The 27,249-nt window shown below is 34.8% G+C and overlaps 1 protein-coding gene and 1 long non-coding RNA gene across 9 annotated transcripts in view; one reads left to right on the top strand and one right to left on the bottom strand.

Annotated features, from left to right (window-relative positions):
* Positions 1–24,169, bottom strand: part of LOC121381236 (A-kinase anchor protein 9-like) — a 134,965-nt gene extending 110,796 nt beyond the window's left edge. For 7 of the 8 annotated variants that reach the window (XM_041510454.1, XM_041510459.1, XM_041510455.1 and 4 more), the window contains exons 1-8: positions 24,054–24,169; positions 22,537–22,686; positions 20,603–20,653; positions 16,564–16,728; positions 15,342–15,413; positions 14,092–14,256; positions 3,739–10,062; positions 1,083–3,374 (exon numbers count right to left, since the gene is read on the bottom strand). In XM_041510454.1, the coding sequence (XP_041366388.1) occupies positions 1,083–3,374; positions 3,739–10,062; positions 14,092–14,256; positions 15,342–15,413; positions 16,564–16,728; positions 20,603–20,653; positions 22,537–22,686; positions 24,054–24,101 (9,267 nt within the window). In that variant the 5' untranslated portion in view covers positions 24,102–24,169. The remainder of the gene's footprint in view (positions 1–1,082; positions 3,375–3,738; positions 10,063–14,091; positions 14,257–15,341; positions 15,414–16,563; positions 16,729–20,602; positions 20,654–22,536; positions 22,687–24,053) is intronic. The other variant, XM_041510460.1, reaches the window with a different exon arrangement.
* A 1,579-nt stretch (positions 24,170–25,748) lies between these two features.
* On the top strand, positions 25,749–26,859 carry LOC121382233. Its single transcript, XR_005959136.1, has 2 exons — positions 25,749–25,865; positions 26,247–26,859. It is a non-coding gene; the product is annotated as an uncharacterized LOC121382233 (long non-coding RNA).
* Positions 26,860–27,249: the final 390 nt, after the last annotated feature.

Raw genomic sequence — 27,249 nt, 5'->3', positions numbered from 1 at the left:
TATAAAACACAAATATATAAAACTTGAAAATAAGTAATTGTTGTAGTAATTTGCATCAATATTACAGTTAGCTTAATTTATTAAGTGGAAATTACAAATACATGTACATCATGATTTAAATTATTATTTAAATTACAAATACTTGCTACATCTTGCATCAAATGCAAATTTAAATAATAATTACAATTACTTTACTAATTTACTTTTTATCACAAGACAATATTCATAGAAGTAAAATTTAGATCAGCAATTGACAATTTTAGATGTCTGAAAAATACAACTGTAAAATATTTAAGCCAAATATAGTTTCAATTGTTAAACAAATGACAGCTTAATTAAGCAATGGACATTTCTAAGTTAATGGAAGTGATAACAGTAAACAAGTATTATAGTTAACCTTACAATGTAAGAAAACACTAAGAAGTCTTTATAATATCACAAACAAAAAAATGGGTTTCACAGACAATATGCAATTATCAAAAAGAAGCAAAATTTAAGAAAAACAAAAAGTATGCAAAAAATACAAAATCTATGTAAAATGTACACCTTTAGATAAAATAACATACAGGTATATTTGCAGCAATCATGCCAAAATGTGTCTGCACTCTCGATTCTGGTAGTAAAATAAAGAAAGAAAGAAAGAAAACTAACCCCAGATCTTAACTATACCCATATAAACAAATATTAGGTAAACCAAAATTTTGTAATAGTAGATCACGATGTTAAAGTGTACCAAATTTTAAATCAGCTGAAAATGGCAAACAGGTTTTTCAGCCTTGACTTAGTGGAATAAATGGACATTTATCAAGAATGATAGGACTACTATACACAAAAATGTATATCTTGAATTCATCACATGATGTACCAAATATGGCATGGCAGGGTTTTTTAACTTTGATTTAATGGGACAAATGGATATTTATCATGGATGGTATGTAACTTTTTGCCCTGACAATATTCATCACTAATAACACAAATGGACTATCACCAAATACACCATCTACATACTCCATCACCCTAGTCTTTCACCAACTTTACCCCACAACCTGATAAACAAAGCAACTTTACTACTGATTAGGCACCTTTTGCATCTGCTCATTCCAAAACGATGCCATCTGGCTTGCATGTGATTCCTCCAGTCCCGCCTGTTTGGCCTCGTACTCCATCTTCAACTTGTTTCTCAAAGTCTCAATGGCCTCATCGTAAGACTGTTCACCGGCACGCCATGATCCGCCAAGCTGAAGCTGACTGTGCTTCTCCAACCTTCCCATTGAAGCTCGCCTGCATCTGGCATGGGTGACTCTCAAATCCATACCGTCCTCTGAAGACTCTCCAATATTTAACGATTCCAGTTTCTTTATAGTCACATTTTTTTCCTTGACTTCTCTGAGAAGCCTCATCTTTTCTTCTTGAAGAAGTGCTTCCCTTTCTCTCAGCTTTGCTTCAATTTCAAACAGCTCTTCCTGCAGCAGACGTTTCTGTCGCATGAGCTGTTTCTCGTTCTCATCCTTTAACAGCAGCAGCTGCTCCAGGCGTCTTTGTTCCCCGAAGAAATGCTCAAAGTGAATTCCTCTTTGAGTCAGCTGTTGTTGCAAGTCTTCAAACTGAACAAGTTTTTCAAGCAGAATTTCTTTTTCTCTTCTAAGAGTTTCCTCCAGAACAGTTTTCTCTCCTAGAAGAGATGATAACTGATTTTGTTTGGAATGACCGTTTTCAATCTGTTGCAGTAACTGCTCCCTTTGCTTCTGCAACAACAGAAGCTGCCTACCAAATGTGTTCTGCCAATCATTAAAACTAGCATCCTCTCTGTGAAGTTCTTCTTTCAAACAGAGAACTAAATGCTCTTGATCTCTCATTCTCTCATAGAAACACTTGTTCTCAAAAGACAATACTTTATTAAACTCTCTTAGAACTGCAAGCTCTTTTCGTAATTCAACCATTTCTGAGGAAAACAGGTTTTGTGCTTCATACTCAGTCTTTGTTTGGAGTAACTGAACTGTGAGTTTTTCCCTTTCCAATTCTTCCTGAAGGAGAGCTTTTTCCTCCGCATGTATCATTTTGAGTTCATGGTTTTTCTGCTGTATTTTATGTAGTTCTTCTATAAGCTCTGAATGCTCGATGTTCAAATTGTCGTCAATAGTACTGAAAGACTGATCAATCCATATGTTATCTGTTAGACATGAATCATCTGCATGCTGTGGTGAGCCATTATGTCTTAACTCATCACTAGAGGCTTTCTCTGAAGGTCGAGGTTTGTAAATTGTTTTTGGTACAGTGCCGGGAATGACATGTTCAACTCTGTCTAGTTCTTTTCCTTCAAAAGGAAATTCAGAATTTCCCAAATCTGAAGCCACATCATTTTCTTTACCTAATGCCGTTGATTCTTGATTTGACGTCATTAGTTGCAGCCTGTTCTGAAGCTGTTCAATTTGGACTTCTTTTGTCTCAAGAACAGTGGTTAAATACTGTATCTGCATCTTCTGGTCATCATCTAAATTCACTGTTACTGATGCAGCCTGCACTGAGGGTCCCAGTGTTCTCTGGTCTATCTCTTGTCTTAGTTGGGAAACTGTTTGTTGAAGGACATCATTCTGCTTCATCAGCTCTTGCTCCAATTCACGACCAGACAATGAGGCCTGATCCAAACTTATCTGTAATTTTTCACATTTGCGTTGCAGGTGTTGCTTCTCAGAGCTGAACACATCCAGCTGATCAGACAGTTTCTGTTCAAGAGAAAGATTGTCAGTTTCGAGCTGAATAATCCGCTGCCTAAAATCACCGTCCATAAAGTCATTGTCAGTTGTTCCTAGCGGGTCTTGCATTGAGGCAACATTTATATTGGAAATCTCATCTCCACTTCTTGGACTGCTTTTAAGACTGTCATTCTCTTCATTACAAATTCTACTACTACATGACTTTTTAACAACATCTGTTACTTGACACAAATTCACTTGTGGTTCTTCTACAAAGGCACCGTCTTCAGTTCCTTGGACCTTGTTAAACAACTCTACAAGATGATCATACCTTCGTTTCAACTCAGTACATTCATACTTGGTGCATGGTCCACTGGAATCAAGTTCCTTGTCAAACACGCCATCTTCAGAAAACATGGATAGTTCCCATTCCAAAGGCACATCACATGAAGATAATTTGGAAAGTTTTTCTAGTTCTTCCAGAAACTCTGCACTGTTTGAAGGAAATGAGGGTGAACCTGGTGGTAGATCATCATCTGCTCTCGACATATCTGGCAGAACAAGAGAAGGTTGTGAGCCTTGTTCAGAGAGTACTGTATCCAGTTCATCTTGCAGCCAAGTCTGTTGTGTCTGTGTCATGTTCACTTGTTTCAATAAGGCATCTCGGGCTTCTGCCAGTTCCTGGAAAACCAAGAGATTACAAACATGTATGTTTTCTCTTTTAACAAAAGTAGTACACTAAAATAAATATTTCTCTAGCACTTATTTCTTATTTTAACTTTAGTAATAAATCAAATTGCATACATGAAATTTGTGTGAAGTTATTTTATTAAGGGCAACATGTTTGACTTCCTCGTGGGTTACTAAAATATTTCATAGGTACTGGACTGGTAACAAAGTTTCACCACCCTGAGTAAGTGTGAATGAGATTTGCAGATGCTTAACATTTAGCTAACATATTAGATACCATGCTAACATTTATTTTAAAAAAGCAAACAGACAAAATGTCTTACAAAATGCAAAAAAGGTAAGAACCCCATTTTACCTGATTTTCCTGTTTCAGCTGAAGAACTATCTCATCTTGTTCATCTACAGGAGAGTTGTTTGCAGACTGCTTCGAAGCTTGACGTCGAATTCGTTCAAGTTCTTTTTCATGCCTTGCTTCCAACTGCTTTCTAACTTTCCTCAAGGCTTTAATAAACTGCTGCTCCTTCTCAATGGTAATGGCCGACATTTTCTTATGAAGACGTTGCTCCAGTTCTTTCTTCAGCTTCTCTTTCTCAGCATCACATGCATGCGTGATTTCAACTTCCTGCATTCTCAACCTTTTGATGTAGTCTTCTTCTAGCATGTCTTTCTCGTGTGTCAACTGCCTTCGTAGAAGCTCGGTTGCATTATTAATGTCTTGCTGTGTGCATTCATTAGCACCAATTTCTGCTGATTCAGTCTGGGTACTGGTATCTGGGTGAATAACATTTTCATGCAAGTGAATTGGTTTTACAGTCAGTGACAATGATGACTTTAATGATGTTTCTGTTGAAAGGTGCGAGTTTCCTTCAGGATCAAATCTTTCACTAACACCTATGGACAAAGAATTGCTTTCAATTTTCTCTTTAACACTGAAGTTTGCTTGGGTACCCACATCAGTATGATAAACAGGTTGGTTATTTATGAGAAACTGTGTGGCAGATTGTTTAGGACTCGCTAACAGCTCCATGTCCATTTCAAAATCGTTATTAAAAGATATGTGATCTCCAGAGGAAGGAAGTATTTGATGAAGCTCAGACTCAAGATGGAACCTATTCTGTGTAGGATCAATTTCAGGAGTAAGAATTTCTGGTTCAAAAGAGCCCACCGATTCTGGCTGAAATTCACCAGACATTTCTAACAGATTACTTGGTGGTTTAGTCTGTGATTGCAAAGATGGAAGTTGAATCTTTGACAAACTAACTGCATCACATTCTCGCTTGAAGGCACTAGCAGAAACTCCTATCAAGTCTACTTCATCTTGATCATCAAGTCTCTTTCTTAGATCAAGCACTTCAGCTTCATGTACATTCTTTGAAGTCTGATACTCTGACTGCAAACGGGTTAGCTCCAAAGACAAATGTCCCACCTTTTGTTCGTAATCGGCAACCAATCTGACCAATTCTGCTGCTTTTTTACTGCCACTCCCATACTCTGACTCTGAATTTGTACCGTCACGTTCCAATTCTGATGGTTCAGAACTTGCAAGTTGGACAGTAACAGACTGACATGCCTGGGCAGTGATTCCACCAATCATCTGCTCACTTGGCGAACTATCCACTAGTTGTCTTCTTTGAATTAATTCCATTTCCCATGCAACAAGCTTCTCGCGAAGTTCCTCTATTTCACGATCTGACTCAGCTTTCTGCTGATCCATTTCATTCTGGTGATCAGCTTTTATTTCATCAAAAACTGTTCTAGCACTTCTTAGGCCTTCTTTTAATTCTTCAACTGTCCGCATAGCTGCATTTAACCTTTCCCTTTCATTCTGAAGATCTGTTAGGATGGCATCATTTTCTTCTGATAAATGGTTAGTTTGCATCTGTAGATTTGAAACAGTACTTCTAAGAACAAATATATCGTCATTTGTTGGAAAACTGAAACGCCGTGAACAAGTCTGTGACTGGGTAATCTTCTTACTTTCCATAATGGCTTCTTTGAGTCTTCCATTTTGTATACTTAATAACTTTATTTTCTCTTCCAAGTCATGTATTTGTTCTGCATCAGACATGGCTTCAGAAAGTGTTTGATTTTCAGGTATATTTAAATTATTCTGTGACACCTGTATTGCTGCATCATGACTCTCTTCCATCTCTTCCTGCATAACTTTACATTCAGCACCATTTGGAGTAAGGTCGTCTCTTAGTTCAGCTTCACTTCCCACTAATGGAGTTTCAGTTATGTGGTCTGGTTCCTGTTTCTGCCTAAGACACAGCTGGTGCTCCAATTCTTGATTTGTTTGCTTTTCTTGGGCAATTTCTCTTTCCATGAAACTTTTTTCTTGCTTGGAACTCTCAATGGCCTCTGCCAGCCTGTCATGCACTAATGTCCTGCTCTGCTCTAGTTCCCTGCATCTGTCATTCAACTCTTGCACCTGCTGCTCCAGTCTCTGCCTCTGCTGCTCAGAATCAAAGAGCTGCTCTTCTAATTTCTGTTGGCAGAAGCCAGATTTATTTTCATTTTCCCTGCATCTGTCTTCCAGTTCAATTATCTGATTCTCAAACATACTGTGAAGATGTTCCTTCTCCTGCTTGTGATCTTTTGCCATTTCCTCCAGGTGGTGTTTCAATTTTCCATTTTCCATGTCTAATATACGGCATCTGTCTTCAATATCAGCCAATTGATTTTCATAGTTCATCTCTAGTTCATTCTGCTGCTGTTCAAAAGTCTTTGCCTGCTCAGACATCTGACTTTGTAGTCTACTAATATTTTCTTCCAAAGTCCTACAATTATCATCCATTTCAGCAATTTGTGCCTCATGCATTTTCTGTAAATCACATTTCTCCCTTTGGAAGATTTCAGATTTTTTTTCCATCTGTTCTTTCAAACGAGCATTTTCATTCACCAAACCATTACAAGTATCTTCCAATTCAGCAAGCTGATTTTCTGCAGCAGTCAGCAAGTTACGTTTGTCATCAAGAGCAGAAGTGAACCCCTGTCTCACTTCTTCCAGTTCTACCTCAGCCTTCTCAAGCTTATCTTCTAAAGTTGATATATGTGTTTCATATGTCATCTTGATATCCTCATCATTATCATTGTTCTTCATATTTTCAACCAGCTGGCTCATAAGGTTTCTTATTTCACCTTCCTGTTCAGCTATTTTTGATTGCATTTCCTCCAAGCATGAATCAAAATTGTTTTTGAGAACTTCTTTTTCCTTTTTCAAAATGTCTATGGTACTTTGAAGACAAGTAATATCCATTTCCTTGCTGGATACATCTTCCAATTTTTCCTCTAAACAAATTTTAACTTCGGTGAGTTCTGTTTTCAAGGTATTTGTATATTCCGTCATAATCTCCATATCTTCATTTTTCTTAGCAGCAGCCAATTCCAGTTCAGTAATATTTGAATTTCTATCATCCACCAAGATCAAAAGCCTCTCCATCTCTAACTTCATCCTGGTCATGTTACCTTCCACCACTCTTGAACCATCCTCAAGTGTGTTAATATTTATATCATCCAATTCATCACATAGTCTTCTCTTTAATGCCTGAAGTACCTCTATGTGATTATCTACTGAAAGCTGCAAGTCATCTCTGTCTTGAATAGTCCGATCAAGTTCTTCAGTCAATGAATCACAATGATTCTGTATTTCTTCTTTTGCAGTCTGTTCGTTCTGAACTTTTTCAGTCATCATATCAAGTCGACCTTGCAAGCTGTTTACTTCTGCTTTGCTAACATCCAGCATATTCTGAAGATTACGTAACTCACCAGAAACGTTTTCACTTTGAAATTCAACTTCAACTCTAGTGGTGCATTCTACCTTTAATCGATCCATCACGTCTTTAAGACGTTTTTCCAAATTTTCCAGCTTTATTTGAGTTTCTGTAAGCTCTTCAGTACTGGACAAGAGCTGTGATTCAAATGCAGACTTTGCTTTAGTTGCTTCCGTCTTTAGTTGTTCGAGTTCTTCATGTGCTGCAGCAAGACTGGCTTCATGACAAGCTTGTTTTTGATCATTGAGACCTATTATTTGTTCAGTTTCTTCATTAGCATGTTCAAGACTCTTTTCAAGTGTATCTATTTGTTGTTGTGTTCGAGACTGGAATTCTTGATATTCTTCTTGTGTTGTTGTATAACTCGCCTGCAAATTATCCAGTTCAACTCTACTCTGTGAAAGGTCTCTCTTCAGTTGCTCTATTTCTGCAGCAGACTCACATAGTCGAGCTTCAGAAGCTTCAGCCTCCTGTCTTTTCTTCCCTTCTAGTTGTTCCAAGTTTACTCTCGCCTGATTAACCTCCATTTGAAGTCGTGAAACCTCTTCTTGGGAATTTTCATACTGCATTTGAAGGGACTGTCTTAGTTCTTGTTCTGTTATTTTTGTGTTCTCGATATCGGTTTTCATCTGTTCTATAGATGCTTCATACTGTTGAATCTCTTCCATTACATGAAGATTTTGACTCTCAAAGTTACTTTTCATACTTTCACAATCTGAGGTAATCTTTTGTACATCTGCATTAGCTTTGGAGACGTCATCTTCCAACTTGGTTTTATCTAATTCTAAATTTTGAATGGCTGTTCTGGATTCTTCCAATTCTATTTTAAGTCTACCAACTTCATTTGACAAATTAGAATTTTCAGTTTCATACTGGTTTTTAAGGTTCTGTTCATTCAGAATCTGAGCTTCTAAACTGCCCACTTTGGTTTGAAGCTTGGTTAGTTCCTCAGACAGATTTTCTACTTCTATTTCTGTACTAGACTTCTGTTGCTGTTCCTCCATCACTGTTCTTTGTATTTCTTGTCTAGCTTGCTCCAACTCTGCTCTAAGACACTGAATCTCACGCTGAGAGGCCTCTTTCTGAATCTGGATTTCTTCAGCCAATCTATGTTTCTCTGAAATGACGATCTCCACACCAGCCTTAGCATCTGCCAGTTCTTGTCTCAGTGTATCAATGTCTGTAGCTGAAGAGTTAAGCTGTTCTTTGTGGTGTTTTAGCATTTCTTCTTGACTTAACATGATGTTTTCATTTTGCTGTCTCAATGTTTTACATTCTTCTTCCAGTTGGTTAAATTCTTTCTCATGGTGATCATGGTCTGATTCCAACTTTAATGTCAAACACTGTGATTCTGAATTCATTCTTTCAACATCTGTCTTCAATGCTGCTATGCTCTCTTCCAAAGAATGTTTTTCAGTCAACAGTGTTTGTACAACACTTTCTTGGTCTGTCTGTTCCACAGACAGTTCAGAATTATGTGACTGCAATTCTTCAATTTTTGCTGTTAAAATGTCTACCATGTTCTGAAGACTTTTCTTATCTTCATTATATTGTGAATTCTGTTCCTCCTGGTTTGACTGTAACTGATTCAACTCTTCTTGTACTCTGCTCATGTTTTCAAGCTGTAACTTCAAATTATCATTCTCAGAAGCAAGTTCTTTTAAAGCTTCTTGTTTTGCATTAAGCTCAGCTTTGGTCTTCTTAAGTTTAGATATAAGAATCTTAACTTTTTCAGAAAGCGTTTTCTCATCATTTGGATCATCTTGTGTTGCACCTTTTGTAGGCTTATCATGCGCACCATTTGTATTTACTTCCACAACAATGGAATTTTTATCATGCTGGGATTGCATTACTAGAACAGCACCACCATCAACAGATGCTTGGTCAGTATTTAGATTGTAATGCTGCAAGACATCTTGTTCTGGATCAAGATGGCGCATCACTCTGTTAGCTTCTGACAAGTTTTGACCCGATATAGTTTCAGCACCGTCATTAGTGTCCAACTGAATTATAGTGGAAAAGTCAGTTTTTATTACACTAACATCTTCAGTATACACAGCAGCTTCTACAGTCTCTTTCAAGTGCATATTCTTGAACATTTGGATTTCAGCATTCAATTTCGCAATGGTATCTTTGTATCTTTGGTGCTCTTCCTTCAAAGCTAGAATATCATCAACTTTTGCCTTTAATTCACTTGCAAATGCTGCCTCTTTGCTCTCAACCATTTGCTTAACTACCTCAGAAGACATCAAGAAATTTTCATCTTCCAGCATTTCTAGCTGGGCTCTCAAGTCAACAATCTCTCCTTGCTGATCATTAATTTTGTTTTTCATTCTGTCATTTTCAGATTGTTTTTGTCGAGCTTCCTCTTGAAATTCTGCACTTGACACTTTCAGATCAACAATATCAGACTTCAGTGATGTTACTTCAGATAACAGTCTCATATTTTCATTAGTGAGCTTTAGCACCTGGGACTCTAGGTCTTCAAAATGTTCATGCATACCAACCTTCTGAACACTGACCGCTTCCAATTCTGCATTACATGCTTTAACCACTGTCATCTCAGTTACCACATTAGCATAGTCAGCCTCTAGTTTTTCCAACTCTGTCCTCAAACTATCCACATCAGCTTGATCATGTAATTTCATGCACAATACATTTTTGTCGTCTGTTGTCGTTAATAGTTCTTTTTGGAGATCTTCTTGCCGTGCTTGAAGCTCGTTGCATGTATTACCAAGATTGATGACTTCCTCAGACTTCCAGGTCAGGTTCTGTTTGAGATGTGCCAGAAGGTCATCCTTCTTCTGTAGCTTTACCTGCAGTGAAAGGATTTCTGCCTTGGCTTCCTGCAGTGCTTTTGATGATAGGCTATGATGGTTCATCTGAGCCTGCAAAACCTCTCCAGCCTGAAAGAACAAAAACATTTCGTTACTACTTACTGAATTTTTCAAAAATTAAACATCAAATGTCTCTTTTTATTTCAATCAATCTAACCAATTTAAACAAATATGCATGCTAAAAATTACAGATAAACAATTTAAACTGAAGAAACGTTTCAACAGTTGAGATTATCATTACAAGATTATTTAAATCATGCATTATTATCATTTAACTTGATGTAACTTTTAAATGTCCACTTGGCACTAAGTATTATTCATAGCTAAATTTAAGTCAAATATTTATCATAATTTGCAATTATTGTGCTAATTTAACAGAGTGGATTTTAATTTTGCCACATTTATATTTCTTACAGGAACACAATGTTTTGGTTATAGAAAATGATTATTTTTCTTTTTTATAAGGTGGCATAAATTGCAAAGAAGTAGTTCTTTACTTTCTTAATTGTAGATAATTCAATTATGTCTTTTTTTCACGAAATACTAATTCCTAATATGTATGTGACAGAACACATGAATAAATTAACATTTTTAATTGTGGAAGAGTTCATGAACAAGCCAAATAATTCAATGCTATAATATCGGAGAAAAAAAAAATTCAGTATCATGTCGCGATTTGCTACTCAAGTTTCAGAAATTGCTACACAATTTTAAAACATTAAACAGTAGTTGTTAATCAATTTTCAATTTACTTGTAATGTCGCTAATCAAAATTTTGAAAGCAAAATGTTCCCTCGATTATCTATAAATATATTTGTAGTTCACTTTTGTAATAATATATTTATAAATTCTAATGAGTGTTTCTACCCTAAATTAATATATACTTTATTATTACTTTAAATTGAAAATTACACATTACTTAGAAGAATTATGTGGACATACACATTAAAATAATAACTATGCTTTATGATTTACATACAAATATTTCATACACTTTATTCTCTGTTGTATGTATGAGTAAATCTTGCTCTAATTTACAGACAATATCAATTACTACATTTCAAGTAATATACAATGCATTTCAAAGACAAAACATAAAACTATTACAAATCAAATTAATTAATTTTATTTTTTAAAGACATGCACAAAACAAACATAAAAATGCAACACTGGTGAAGTTAATAAACATATTTCAAAAGTGCAATTAAATAAAGTAAAATTGTATTTTTCATGCTAACATTTATGACTAAAATGTAGTATATTATTTGCATAAGCAATCACAGGATACAACTTTCACAGCAGGAAACTGAAACTGATAATTTCTCTTATGAAATATATAGAAATGAAAAATGTTGTTTTATTTTCAACAGGAACAAGCAGATTAATTTATCACACTTCATTCCATACAAATTCAGGCCTTAATTTTGTACATCTACAGGTTTCATGCCAACGTTTTACTTGTATGACCAACTACAGTGATGCAAAAGGTTAAGATCCAAAGTAAATGAATTCATGAATGAACATTTAACAACACCCCAGCACAAAAATACACATCGGCCACTGGGTGTCAAACAAAGGTAGGTACATAAATATGATTAAGTGGCCAAGTAAATACACTGGTTAACTATTTCAATGATTTTGTTTTCTGGCAAGAATGAGGTTTTCACTACAAATGGTTCAACAGCTTTATTGTTCCATCATTCGGTATGTTTCTAAATGTTCAAAGATGCAAGAGCTTTTTGGAATAACATTAATGACTGTGAAATACTCTGTGTAACCTCTTCCTCTTAAAGAACGTGACATGAATTAAAATAATGTTCCTGCTGAGGAATATAATATAAACTGTAACGATGCTCCAGTTAACTACAAAACACAAAGGAATAACAGAACATGCAAGCGGTCTTGCTAGAATTATAGATGCAAAGTGATGAGAAATTTTAATTGAAACAGCTAAATGAGCAGCTTTTCAACTTAACATACACATGTAGCTATACCAATTTTGCAATACATATGTGATATATCAATTTGAAATGTTAACTAACTTCCTGAGGATTCAGACAGTTATGTATTCAAATCAATTTAACTATCATATTTTAATTCACAATTTGGAATAAGAAATACTGGTATGTTCTATTATTATGAAGTTATTACCAAAACCATTGTTAAAAATATAAAATTTTGAAAATAATACTTTATGGACATTATTATTATGACATAACTGGTATAACTGAAAACCATAATAGTTTGCTTTTAGGGTTTATGAAGAAGAAAAACCAGCCAGCAAATGGTTTTGAAGGATTTCATACTTTCTCAACACCTTATTATTACTGCAAGCTGTTAGAGACTAAGCAAAGACTTGATACAGCAAGACATGGAATTCAGTTTACATAATCACTATCAGGTTTTTAGCACTACGATGTGTATTAGACTTAAATGGTCTCTATCTACACAAAGAATACTAACCGCAACACGAAAATGTTCAAGCGTCCAGGTCTTTGCTTAGGTCTTGGCCCTGACAACCTACGCAGAAGCTAGGGACCAAATCAGGCAAAATATTCTGCTCATAAAAATGATCAGACCAAATCAAGCAAAATGCTTCACTCAAAAAACTGATGTATGAAAATGAGAATCGTATAATCAAATCAAAACAAAGATCATTGTTTAAGGACTTGGTTTATTAAGTACCTTCAAAATCCAGAATACAAAGAAAGCACTAGTGTTAAATACTATATTAACTTGGTAAGTGCAGTACAGTACACAGCAAAGTGTAAAAAAAAAATCATTATTGTAACAGATGCTCCTGTTAACAATCCGCTACAATTGGACTCTTAACATTGCTAGAGTGATCGATTTATTGGCACATCACTCTCACAAATATAGTTTTGCATAACCCATTTTTGTTCACGCATTAAATTTAGGACATCATTTTGGAAGTGCAAGAGGGATGAAATCTCCAGTAAAGGATTTCTTCTGAAGTGGGTATCATATAGATGAGGCACTAGATAGAGATTCATGGAATCAACCACTATTTTGCCAAATGCGCACTCAATATGGCCCTGCCCATGTATAACCGTTTTCTTGTTCAGATTACATGGTTATGATGGGTTAAACATAAACAAAATGAATTCTCTAAATTAGTTTCTGTGTAACCTATAAATGGATTATGCCAGTTTTCAATTCTCAGAGGTTTGAACTATCAGTATTATATAGTATTAGATTAAATCTGTTTTAGCCTTTAGACTACTGGATTAATTTTTAACAAAAACCATGTTGAGTGGTTACAAGTTTATAATTTTTACTCATATATTCACTTAAATGTTTTATTAATACATGAAATAAAGTTCATATATGAATTGGTAAGTATTATTTTCGTGTCTTTTTTTGTAATTTTTTATTATTTTAGATCGGCTAATGGTGATTAAAATTAGGCAAAAAATCAAAAAAGTTGCGTTTACTTATGGGCATTTGTGGCCAGCTGTCCAGTATTTATGTCCATTATGCCCGATAACAGTGGTTTTCTGACCAGAATTTTTTTTTAAACCCGAACTACGATTCATATTGCAATATTTGGTAATTTTCGTTGTTGGTAAAACGATCAAATTTATTATCAAATTAGCTGTCACAATCAGCTATCGATCCCTGAAAATGACCGCGACGTGCCGCCATTGTTGTGAAGCGAAAATACTTGCCGAAAACCACTTTTTGAACTCAAAATTTCAAGGTATTTTCAATTGAAAAAATCAAAACAAAACCCACCATTTTGAAAAAAAATCTTTTTTCTTTAATTATATTTCCGTTTCCGGTGAGTGTTGTGTGCAAAACGGCGGGAAATATGAAATGAAGAATGCACTGTATACAGCGTACAGTATATCGACGTGACGTCGGGCGAGATATCTCGCCTGCAGAACTCAGAAGGTTAAGCAACAACACTTTTTTCTCAATCATTTTAATACTAGTTTATGAAGCACTATATTAAAAAAACCAAGAAAATATGCAACGAACTGTTTGTATCCTAAGACATCTGGTACCATTAGCCCACACCCTTCTTATGCTGTAAAAAAGGACAGTAACGAAGCAAATTTTAACAGAAACAATTACCTCCATGAGTTGCTGCTGTAGCACAGCCACCTGCTTGGCTAAATTCTGTGTCTCTGCATAGCAGTCTGGAACAGAGTTCTCCAGCGTTGCTCGCAGTCGCACTGTGAGTTGCTGAATTATGGCATCTCGCTGACCAAGAGCCATCTGCACATCACGGAGTCGAACCTAGGAAACACAAAATTGGAAATAACAGATAAATATCAAAAAATTTACTATTAGTTGAGGGGAACAGATAATTTCATTAGAGGGCTTCAGGTGCAAACTTTTACTGATCTCAAAAAGTCTGAAGCAAGAGAGCAAATTTCAGTCAAAATGGCTACCAGGACAGGATCAGTAATAAATAAATAAGTATTAACGCTGTTCCTGTATTTCTCACGTTGGGTGGGTAGGAATCATTTATTAAATTAAAGATGTGGCAGACTCACAAGGTACAAAATAATATAGTCCCCAATAGAAAATTAAGCAATTTAAGTGTGTGTGGTTTTTTATTTTTTTAATTAATGATCTTGCCAACTGTACATGTATGTCAACTTATTTTAGCAATATCAAAAAATATCATACATGCGTGCCCGAGCTAAAACACCATAAAATGTTAATATCATAAACTGAATAAGAACAGACATCTATCTCATTGTAATTTAAAAAAGAATTATCATATTCAGGGTCAAAATACTTTCATCCCAACCTGTTTTTACCAGTAAACATCACCACGTGCCAGATTATTTTTGCATGTCGTCCAGCCGGACTGACAATTATTTTCATAGTTTAAGTCAATCACATTTGGTCCGGCAGGTTTTGATTTGGGCTGGCAGAATTTGTAACTTGCCAGACGGAATATCAGCCAATTTCGACCCCTGATGTTGATAATAAATTGCTTAACTTTATAAATGGGTATAATTACAGCATAAATTTTGGAACAACCCCTAATTACAGTAAATGTAAAGTTTTTCGGTGGGTTTTTTTTAATGACACCACTAGAGCACATCTGGCAACATTTTGTTCAGCATCGCGTCCTGATTTACTACACAAGTTTCAGAGATCGCTACAGAATTTTAAAACATTATAAACAGTAGTTGCTAATCAATTTTGAATTGATTAAAAATATCTCTAATCAAAGTTTTGAAAACGAAATGTTCCCTGTACATTGATCATTAATAATTAATTGGCTATTGGATGTCAAACATTTGGTAATTTTTACAGTCTTAAAGAGAATACCGGCTACATTTTAATATAAAATAACTGAACCAAACCTTTTCAGGGAAATCATGGTTACTTTTCAAGCCATCACCATGCTGGTTGATCATCTGATCCTTTGATTCTAACTGTAAACACAAAAAGGCGACATATATGTTATTATTATATAATGAAAATTTATCTGTATTCTTATTGGTCAAAAACCAGTCACATCTTCCGTAAATAGTGATATTGCCATGAGACGGTCTCACCGGTCCGATCAAAAGTGACATTGCCCTGGGAAATTTAACCAATGAAACTAAAGATGAGACAAAACTCTATCCAATTAATGAGTAGGTAACGTAATGAAACCTCAACTGCTAATTCTAATGTAAACAACCACAAACTTGTGACAAAACGCTTTGCTGTCCTTCAACAAAAAGATAACATACTGAGTTTAATTCCAGAAATATGACAAAGGCAAAGTCAGTAATTGTCACATTGTTTGAGGAATATTTCGCATTTAGAAACGTACATGATGCATCAAAATGCAGCTGGAATCGGAACTCTCAGGATTTTATGTTACAAATAAAAAATGCATTTGGAGGTAATCAGTAACTGTTCAGTTTAAATGTATGTTCAGATTTATTATTTTTTGTTTTTTATTATGTGATTAATATGATTTGGACACTCTTGCTGGTCATAGTGTCTCTAATTTAATTTTTGTCTTGGTAATGTTTCAACTGTTTATTTCCTCATTCATCTGCTTGTCATTAAATCTCATTAGTTAGAAATTATTTTGTGGGAAATTATAAGAATTAGATTATTTCGATTCTAATAAATAAAGCAGTAATGTACAAGTTTATGGATTTTATTATATAATAAAACAATTACTGACCTTATTTCGGTCAATATCAGGTTTTATGGACTCGGCCAATATCAATTTCTTTGGTCCATAAAACCTGATATTGCCCTCAATGGCGGGCAATAATTGATAATTATTTTATTAATGAGAAATATTTAAAAAATAAACAGAACTTTTTTGATATTTAATTATTTCCTGAAGGAAAAGTAAAAACACAAAAGATATCACAAATATTTGTTCTTTCACAGAGCAGAAATATTTTAAAAACCAAAAAATATACATAAGTTTCTAACATAATAATACACAATAAATGTATTTCACAGCAATACACATAATATACAGGGAGATAAAGAGTAAAGTGTTCTATGTATATAAAAAAATATATAAATATAAAAACATTTTGTTACCAATTTTAGCTGTATATATTTTGATACCTGATTTTCAGCACTTGCTTGTTGAGATCTAAGTGCTTCGTTTTCACTGACAAGCTTGTCCAGTGCTAGTTGTTTCCCTTCCACCATTTCCTCCAACTCAGCCACACGTTGAATCACATTGCTCAGCTTGGACTGGTAGTATACTGCTGAATGTAACTCAGACTCCTATAATATAATAATAAAATTAAAATTATATATGTTTCTTAAATACATTATTTAAATTAAACTGTTAAAGATGTGTGTATTAAACAATTTGCATGTAAGTCAGGCCATTGAGAATTAAAAATAGTGATGCCAAAAATAAATTTAAATAATCCATTTCATTTTTGTATAACCCATTATGTCCATGTACATGACAGCATAAATTTAATGTGCAAACAAAAAAACACAAAATTAGATTTGCATGATCAATGCATGAACGAAACTATTGTTTTTACAATTTAATGAGGCCTGTAAGTCTCGGAGGAATACAGAAATAGCACTAGAACAGATTCCAATTTTCCCAACTGAAGTCTTGAAAGTTTTATTTTTCTTATTTTATAAGGGCTGCAGACAATTATCAATATTTTCACAAGCATGCAAACCATACGCTAATATGAGGAGGTTAACAAATACAAATACAAAAGTGTTTATTCAACTTTTACTCAGTTACATACATGGCATACATACAAATTTAAATGAGGACGTTAATACTAACATACACTTGTAAACAAAATGAAATATTGAAAAAAAAATATATCCCTGGCAGTAATCAGCATTTATTTTATATATGCATTTATATGGTGGAAGGGGTGCAGCAACCCAAATGGACCCTGTTTGTATAGATCTGTGAAAATGCTGGCAATTAAGAACAGTCCAAAATTTTAAATAATCTGATCAAAAACTCATTGTTACATCTGAGATTTGATAGTTTATATACACGTAACTACCATCAGTTATGTTTTTCATAAAAATAAAAAACAGAGGATTTTTTCTGTCACTGGGTATAAGCGACTGCATTTTGAAAAATGGGCTAGTACCGTATATCGCTGTGTATTAGCCAACTCTGTGGATAAGCTGACCCCTTACTTTGCCCCTCAATATCTGGTACAAAAAGGTTGGTATGATGTATAAGTTGACTCAACTTTACATAGTTCAAACGGGCAAAAATATAGAATATATCCAATCAAGATAATCATAATGTCGGTCTCGTGCAACAGTCAATCGCGGGAATTTGTTTTGGTGAACCATCAAAGTACAATGTACAAAAACTATTTTAATAAAAAATTTAAGATAGCTAAAAAAGAATAAAGGTTTATGGTTTTTTTAAATCCCCTCCTGTGGGATAACTTTGTTCTCAGGACATAAAATTGAATTTTTCAGACAACCGATATGTCGTTTATGTGGTTTTAGTGTTTACACAAACGATTTTCTTTAGTAGTTAGATACAAATGAAAAGGTTAATGGGTAATGATAATCAAACATGAATCTAAGATGAGTGATTATTGTATACGAAAATATACTTTTTGTGTGCTAGACTAATTTGAAAGCTGCCAGGCATAAATAAAAATTAAGCTACCGTATATCTTCGCCTGTACGTCGATCTCGGCTATAAGTCGAGTCCCTAATTTCAAGCCCTGAAAACGTATTTTTTTATTGACCCGTTTATAAGTCGACCCATGAAAAACAACTTATAAATATTGAAATATTTCTTATTTTCAGCACATTATTTTACAAACTTCGGTTTTCACGTTTTGTACATCGCAATATAATCAGACTATTCCAATCAAACTGTCATTATTACATAGCATCAAAACGAAATATTCCCTTAGTAGAGAGTGAAAGCTGTTTGACTGTTACTGTATGGTACTGTACAGATGGTTTTGTGCACAGACAACAACTTTATTTATAAACACTGCCAACAGATCACTACGATAAAACTGAAAGTATCACGTTTTGCCGCCATATTAATATATGTAAGGAGGATAACTCTGGAAAGTACACTGGTTTTTGTACCAAATGATGTGTCCCTATTGCTCTAGATAGTGAACTGCAGAGATCAGTCTTATTTTAAGGGAAAGCTCAGTAATATTCATGAAGTTAATCACCGCCAAAACATTGTTTGAACAACCATTAATGCCAGTGACCAGATTTCAAAATAAACTCAGGCAACAGGTAGTTAGTATTGTTTACATTTTTACTATTAGTGATGACTGTTAATTTAACTAAGTGGACTGTTGTCTTGGCATGTGAGTGAGATCGTAAGCCTTTTCGCTTAACGAAAACCGTTATAATGCCCAAAAAAAAAAAAGGTTATAAAAAATAAATGTGTCAAATTAACATATTTGAGTATAAATACATGGCATACTTCAACAATAAAAGTTGTAAAATAATCCCCAAAACAGTAATATTTTTTGGTGAAATTTTTTTACCCTTATAAGTCGACCCCCCCAAGTTATAAAATAATTTTTGGGTGAAAAAAATTCGACTTATAGGCGAAGATATACGGTAGTTTCGATTCGTTGAAAATTAGAAATTCTGTAAAATGCTCTTCATAGTAACGAGAACACGATTTTCTCGCAACTGTGGCACGAGATCTAGTGCACCACAGTGCATGTTAGCAATACTACATGCTCTTGTGACAGGCAAAATGGGTTTTAAACTAAATCAATCTAACGGTAGCTGCACGGGTACATTCGCATTAGCCAGATGAGGTTATGTATTGGCATGCTGTGACAGTCACAAAGTTAATATGAGTGGTCATTCTGTCCCGACACTAGGTACAGTCACTAGAATGTCATGATGTTTGCTGTTAATAGACCTGAATCAGTCTGAAAGAACCTACAAGTGTCGAACTCCACAGAAAATCCGTAATCAGCTGACTTATTCCGATTGGCTTGGAGTAGTGGTGAGAGAGATTTTCATGACACCCATCTATTTTTATTTTTTAAACATATTTTTTCATCAGTGTCATTAAATTGCTTCAGTATATAATATAGTATTCTAAGAAAGTACCCATAAAAGTTCTGTGGCATGCTTCAAATACTGAATATCATCACGTCAAGAGTTTGAGAATTTCAGCAAACGTCTGTAAATTGTAAATATGTTGGTGGCATACCAATGTAGGATGCGTTTTATAATGAAAGGGATGGTGGTCATGAAGAAAATAGCTGGTCACGTTGAACGATGGAGAAAAGGCTGTTTAGAACATTACCATCAAGCACATATGACGTACATCTAGGTCAGGGATTTCCCACTGCACACAGTTTCCAGAACATTGATATTAGCCAACTTAAGTTTGTTTTGATTTTCTGACAAGCTATTACAGCTTTTGCAAGAACGATCCATCTTTTAAGTTGATATTGGTCTTGCATAACTGACAGATGAACGACAAAATCGTTTGTGCCAAATTTTATGCCCTGGTTCTCGAATGAATCGCACCCATGTAGTTTCACTTTTATACGGCGGTGTAAATAATAAAAACACCCACAATAGATAATTGCAATGATGAACACACCCATTCTGTTCATTTAATAACTGGTGTTATCTCTAATAAAACATAGTTTCTAATAATTTATTAGGAATTGCAGAATCAACAATGATGGTAAGTAAAAATCATCAGTTTTGACCAATTAAACCTGCAATTAGGGACAAAATATCAGAAGTCATGAAAAGACTTAATGACCGTTCCGATCACGTGACACACTTGGTGCCAAATACTGGTACTACCTGTCAGTGGCTTTTGCCGGAAATTGTCAACACAATAAAAATTAAATAAATTTCATTTAATTTCTCAAATAAAATATAACTTTTATTGCGTGTATCAAACAATCAAATGGATACTGGTATGGGACTTAACAAAGGCTGTTAAAAATACTGATTAAATAACACAACTGTAAGGTTTGAAGCCTGGATTGACCGACATGTTTTAATTAGTATCATATTTCCGTACACGCCAATATTTTGTTGTATTTTCTCAGACATTTTTTGTTGACTGTATGGTATTTAGAGGCTTGAAAAGTCGGTTAATACACAGCGATATACGGTATATGAAACACACCTTGCCAGACCACTCATCTCCACTAGTATCATCAAAGGACAGTTGGTCACTCTGAAATGTAAACAGAACACCATGCACATATACTTAACTCCACTGAAAATGCACCTGTATTTGTAGTGGTAGTAGTGAAAAAAAACCACTTTAAAATTGAAAAGAATTAACATATTTAACTAATTTTGCATAATTTGATGGATTCCTGTAGACAGATAAACCAAAAATTGTAAACAAGGTTTACAGTGAGGTTTATGATTTGGATGAGCGTTAAGGTTAGAGTAACATAAACAATACTTCATATCATAGGTGTGCAATCGCGATTGTGTGTCCAAGCGAACCGTAATTTTATCTCAGAAGTATTTTTTATCGTCCATTTCACTGGTTGTTTGATAAGAAACTGCTTTTCACGTTGTTTTGGTAGTTTTTCATTTGAAGTATTTTGAAAGTGTATTTAATACAGCATTGGAAAAGGTCTGTCTGTTTCTGGGGTTTTTTTTATTGTGTGTGTTTTGTGCTAACATGATACATGTAATAATAACTGAAAATCAGGTGGTGCTTTTTCAATGAAGTTTAGTATATAATCATCATGCCTTAATGTAATTAATACAAAACCATGCACATATCAAGAACAGCCAAACAGAAATGAATTCAACCAATGTCATGGTTTTAAGACATTTCAACTCGTACAGCTCAAAGTTCATAATTTTATTATATAAAGTGAATCTTTAAACCAAATCTAGGAAAAAAGATGTAGCAAATCCTACAGATATAATTCCAATCTGTAAATAATCTTTTTGTTATAAATGCTTGGATTGGTCCAGGTGATATTACATGACTTAAATAATCTTTTTGTTATAAATGCTTGGATTGGTCCAGGTGATATTACATGACTTACAACAAAACTGATGGTCCATAACTGCATGAATCTCAATTTTGCACTATTTTCAGAAAACCCCCCAAAAATCCCTAAACAGATCATTTCAGCTGTTTTCTTTATTGTTAAATATTAATAAAACAACCGTTAATGTTGAAACAGTAAATGTTAATGTTCAATTAGTAAATGTTAATATTTATTGGAAAAAACAACAACATGCAGACATTTGTTTTTAAAGTTGTTTACAAGTCTAAAGAGATGAGACTTTTCAGCTTGTTGCCTTGTATTAATTTCCTCGAGGAAGAAGGAAGGAAGGACATTTTTTATTTAACGATGCATTCAACACAATATTTACGGTTATATGGCATCAGACATATGGTTACAGACCACACAGATATTGATAAAGGAAACCCGCTGTCACCACTTCATGTACTACTCTATTCAATTAGCAGCAAGGGATCTTTTATATGCACCATTCCACAAACAGGATAGTACATACCATGGCCTTTGTAACACCAGTTGTGGAGCACTGGCTGGAATGAGCAATAGCCCAATGGGTCCACCAACGGGGATCGATCCTAGACCAACCGCGCATCAATCGAACGCTTTACCACTGGGCTACGTCCTGCTCCTAATTTCCTCGAGGAGTCTGTTATTTGATTGTATTTTATGCAATAGTTTAACTTGGAATTATAAAAATTTAATGTGATAATGTTTTACGTTCATGCAAGTGTGAACCACTGAACCACTTTACATATTTATGTTTCAACAGCTTCGATCATGCTAATGAGCTACACCTTTCATGGTTCTGTGGTTAATATTTGTATCAACGTCAAAAAGTATCACTTTCAATTTTTAAATAAAACGATATATACAATGTCTCTCATTCACCTGTGTATCTTGTGTGATCACTTCTACTACAACCATAAGTAAAGGAGTCCAAACAACAATTAAATTGTTTTTAATACAAACACAGCAAAATACCCAAACTTGAAAAAAGCTATTATTTTTCAAACAAACTAAATTTACAGTACACTCATATGTCTGTTATGAGAAACCTTCTTACGTCTTCAGTTAGTGATTGAACATCGCTTGATGAAGAAATGTCAGCCGAGTTACCATCAACCCCAGCATTCACTGTCAAGTCTCCACCACTTGCAACATCACCTACAGATCGCTTTTTCTTCTTCGCTTTTCTTTTTCTGAAAGCTGCTAACTGAAATTGGAAGTTTGAAAATAAACATATTGAACAGGAAATATAAAATATGGCATCATGAGTACAAGTGGCTCATAAAACATATCATGAAATTACAGCTTAAAATATACTTCCATGTGATAATGCAAACGCATGTTTTATACTGCATACCAGTAGTGGGTATGATTTTCCATTTTGTATTTTGGCAAACTCCATTTTTTACAGTTTACTGTGATCCACTTTTATCACAGCCTTTACATTTTATGAATTCTAATTTCACACGAGACATAATTAGGCAGACTTTCATTTTTAACGGGCACAAGCGCTATCACGCCCGTGAACCCCCATCCACTCAATCTGACAGGCGAGATAACGCACTCCTAAACTGAACAAATCACGCTTGTATTTTTTTTTTTTAACTCTGCCATTTTAATTGTGTATTGAATCCAATCCACAATGCCACAAACCATTCCATTCTGTTCACAATGAACGTCCTAGAATACTTTTTATAAATTGAAACACGATTCGTTGGTTATCTTTACACTGAGCCAATCAGCTAGGAGTTCACTTATTATTAAGATCTCGTCGGTTTTGTTGTGTTTAATTTCGTATAATGCAGGTAATGAAATTTATTTTACACTGTCGTCGTTTTGATCACGTACAGAAAAAATAATAGGTGCTCTGTCCAATAATTCTATGTGTATAATGTTTATACATGTTGATATCACAGTAAACGCGTACACCAACAAAAAACTAATTTAGTAAAGCAGGTTTTGTTTTTGTTAATAGCATAGCGACGTATTCGCACATTTCTACTTTCTGTTTCACGATACTGGTCAAGTGATTTAAAGCCAAGGACTTTGACCTTGGTAGTGTCAGATTTCTAGTACATGTGATCGGTTGACGGGCACCTGAAACAAACATACACCGATTTAATTTCAACTCAGTAATTCGAATTTACCAAGTGTAAAGCATGTATATTTTAAAATTAATTTTACATTAGGGTTGTTTTGTTGGGGTTTTTCTTTTATGGGTTGCTATGATTCGAGTTTCTAGTTACAGTTACACTTACAAATAGCGGAAGTAGGACACTTTCCTGCAATTCATATGTCATTCATTTAAAAAAAAATTGTTTATATCATGCAAATGTTAACAGTTTACGTTTGTTTTTTGTTTTTTGGTTAATGCATTACATATTATTCCGAAAATTACAAGTTAGATAACTGACAAGGCCAGTTTTCACTGTACTCGTCTTGACTTCAGTCCAGACAACTTCTCAAATGACAGTGTAAGTTACACTGTAACTGAGTGTTATGACATGCACCCGCATATGGCACTATAAAGAAATACTGTTATTTATATAAAACTAGCAATAACTATACACATACTCTTTCTTTTCCTGCTTCAAGTTTCTTTTTACGTTCTTCGTCATCCATTATTATATTTTATACAAAACAAAATCAAAAGTTAACAAACACATCGGCAGCCATTTGCCTCAAAAAACTTGTCGCGTCTGACGTTGCAATCATTTGGATTATTCCCCTTGGCATTGGTTGCACAACACCAATAGAATTTCCATTATCAGTATGAAGAAACTTGCACAAGGAAGGTTGCTTGAGATTATTTTTCAGTACCATGCACTTCTTTATTTTTACTGTTATAGTATATTGCATAAATAAAAGAATGACCTCACTGATCATATTAAATGTGTGGCCACGCCCACCAGAGGTCATATTCAAGGTGGTATCGACTAATTACTGGAAAACAGTCCAAGTTGTCATTATTGGTGTACACATTATTACTGAATGATGTTAATAATAACTTTTATAATCACAAATGGATTATGTATGTTAAATCTGTTTTAGGTGATATTGGTTGTACATATATATGGTTATCACAATGCAATGCTATTACTAGTGCTTCCATGTTCAAAACGTATATTAATAAAAAGCTTACGGATCAATACTTACAATCATGGTATACTTATATTGATAACTCATCCAAAGCTTCAAATTATAAATTATTTTATAATACTGTTGAATTTAAGACGTACATCACAATTATAGAGAGAAAACATTGGTGTCCATTATTACGCTTCAGATTATCAAACCATAATCTTCCAATTGAAACGGGCAGATGGACAAATGTAGGCCTACCACTACAAAATAGAATATGTCCATTTTGTAATAATTACGATATCGGAGATGAGTTTCATTATATATTTACATGTTTGTTTTTCAAGAATGAAAGAAAGCGTTACTTACCATCTTTCTGTCAGTCTAATTTTATAAATTATTCAACTCTAAGAAAGCTGGTGTCCTTAGAAAACGGTTTATATTTTGTAATCTAATTATGAATGCTTTCAAATCCTCTGGCTGATATTCTGTGTATTTTTGTATTTATTAGTATTTATTTACTGTATTTATGTACACCCACCATCTTGTTACAATTATATTGACTGCTGTATGTATGTATATATATCCTCATATGCCGTAGACTACGGCCTGATTGTAAATAAAGTTCAGTTCAGTTCAGTCTCTCTCGCTCATGTCTCTATTATAAAGTGCACGATTCAATAGTATTTCCTACCTAAAAGTTGTTTCCTAACTGGACGCGAGCGATTATTTTAGAAATCATTGATTTTAATTGCCGCATCCTAGCCGCACGCGTGCGACGCGACAGATTAATCCGTCGCACCGAACGCGTGCGGTTTGGATACGATTAAAATCAATCATTTCTAAAATAATCGCTCGCATCGCTCGCGACCGATTACAGCTTAAGGCGTATTTTTTTTCATACAAATATAGTTTGTGGTTTATAAAAATGTATTTAATTAATTTACTAGTAGGCCTACATGTAGATAGGCCCAACAAGAGATCACGTGAGATTTCGCACTTTTTGAACAAATTTAACTGTCTTGATTGAGGGGTCGTCTCATATCTCCAAAACATATTTATATCCATAGATACAACTTTCCAGGGGTCGGTGAGTGGGGGATTTGCCTTGAAATTTTGACAGTGGCCAGCTGTTGACATACGCGTTACATGTAGGGTAGGGTGGGGCAAGATGCACCCTCGGGGTAAAACGCCTCTTTCCATTTACTCGGCCTGTATGGACTTTATGCGGATGTCTAACGACTGCAGACAGTGCTGCCATCAAACGGCTGGTGTATACAAAAGCACAAACGCTGATAACTGACGGTACGTAAAATATTCACATTTTATGTTTTTATAGTCCATTTTTATAAATATGGTAAGTAATGAATTAATCTCTGTGAAAAACAAGATACTATACTTCAACGTGCAATCACTATAATATTACTTATAAATATCTCAAGTTTCAAAAATTGTTGACGCACATGGGCGAAAATATGGATTCCGATGACGTAAAGTATGTTCTTACGTCATGCATACCGTGGGGCAAGACGCCTCTGAAAGGGGGCGTCTTGCCCACACGATAGTCTCATTTAATAGACTAAACTAATTTCATTTTTTGAACTCGTACAATACATGATATTAATAATATCAATGTAAATGATGCAATTAAAAGCTTTCTCAGTTTCTTTCTTTGATTTCTTACAGATAATGGTTCGGATATATAAAAGGAAAACGGACCGAGGGAAGTATGGTGGTGAAAAGCTCAAATCAGCACTAAATGCCCTAAAAGATCAGCCGCTGAAGCAGGTTAGTCGCCAGTATGGTATTCCAGCTCGCACGCTACGTCGACACCGGGACCTCAAGGTGAAATACAGCGGCGTTGTTGTTCTTGGGCCAAAGCAGCCAGTGTAAGAAACAGAGGTGCGAAATGAGCAGCAGTGAGGATGAAGAGTGGCCATGTCTTATATGTGGAGAACCATTCGAAAACAGCAGACCACGCGAAGTGTGGGTCCAGTGCCATGACTGTAAGAAATGGGCGCACAGAGATTGTACAGAGGGTCAAGACTGTTTTATTTGTCCCAACTGTGATTCAGATAGTGACTGATATCTGATTCAATGATACAAACACCAGTTCAGATACAAATAGGGGGCAAACTGTTGTTTTAATGAAGTTCAGGTTTCTTCCTTGATTAAAAGTTGAAAGTTTTGTTTCATTTATGCTGGGGCATCTTACCCCACATTAAAGGGCGTTTTGCCCCAGGCACGGGGCAAGATGCCCCCTTGGATAAAAATATTTTATTAAAGATTGCATGTTCAATATAGTTGTTTTTCATCAGAAATAGACAGCAAATCATAGTACACCAACACGTCTATCATATTATGCCATTAAAATGCTGAAATGTTGGGTCTGAACAAAAATATACTTAATTCCCCTTAAGGGGTGCGTCTTGCCCCACCCTACCCTAAGGGGGTGTTACTAATTACGTAACGCTCTAGGGGTAGAGGAAGAGGGTACTGTGTTCGATTTACGTAACATTTTTCAAGACTAGCCTATATGTTATTTTTATTCATTACTTAGACCTAAAAAGGTATTTTTGGAAATGCGCGGTCAGTCTAGGATCGATCCCCATCGGCGGGTATACAAAAATACCATGGTATGTGATATCCTGTCTGTGGGATGGTACATATAAACGATCCCTTGCTAAAA

The sequence above is a fragment of the Gigantopelta aegis genome, chromosome 9 (genome assembly GCF_016097555.1).
Source record: "Gigantopelta aegis isolate Gae_Host chromosome 9, Gae_host_genome, whole genome shotgun sequence".
Taxonomy (NCBI): Eukaryota; Metazoa; Mollusca; class Gastropoda; order Neomphalida; family Peltospiridae; genus Gigantopelta; species Gigantopelta aegis.
Note: the sequence above shows the minus strand (reverse complement) of the source record. Positions and strands in the feature narration are given on the sequence as shown.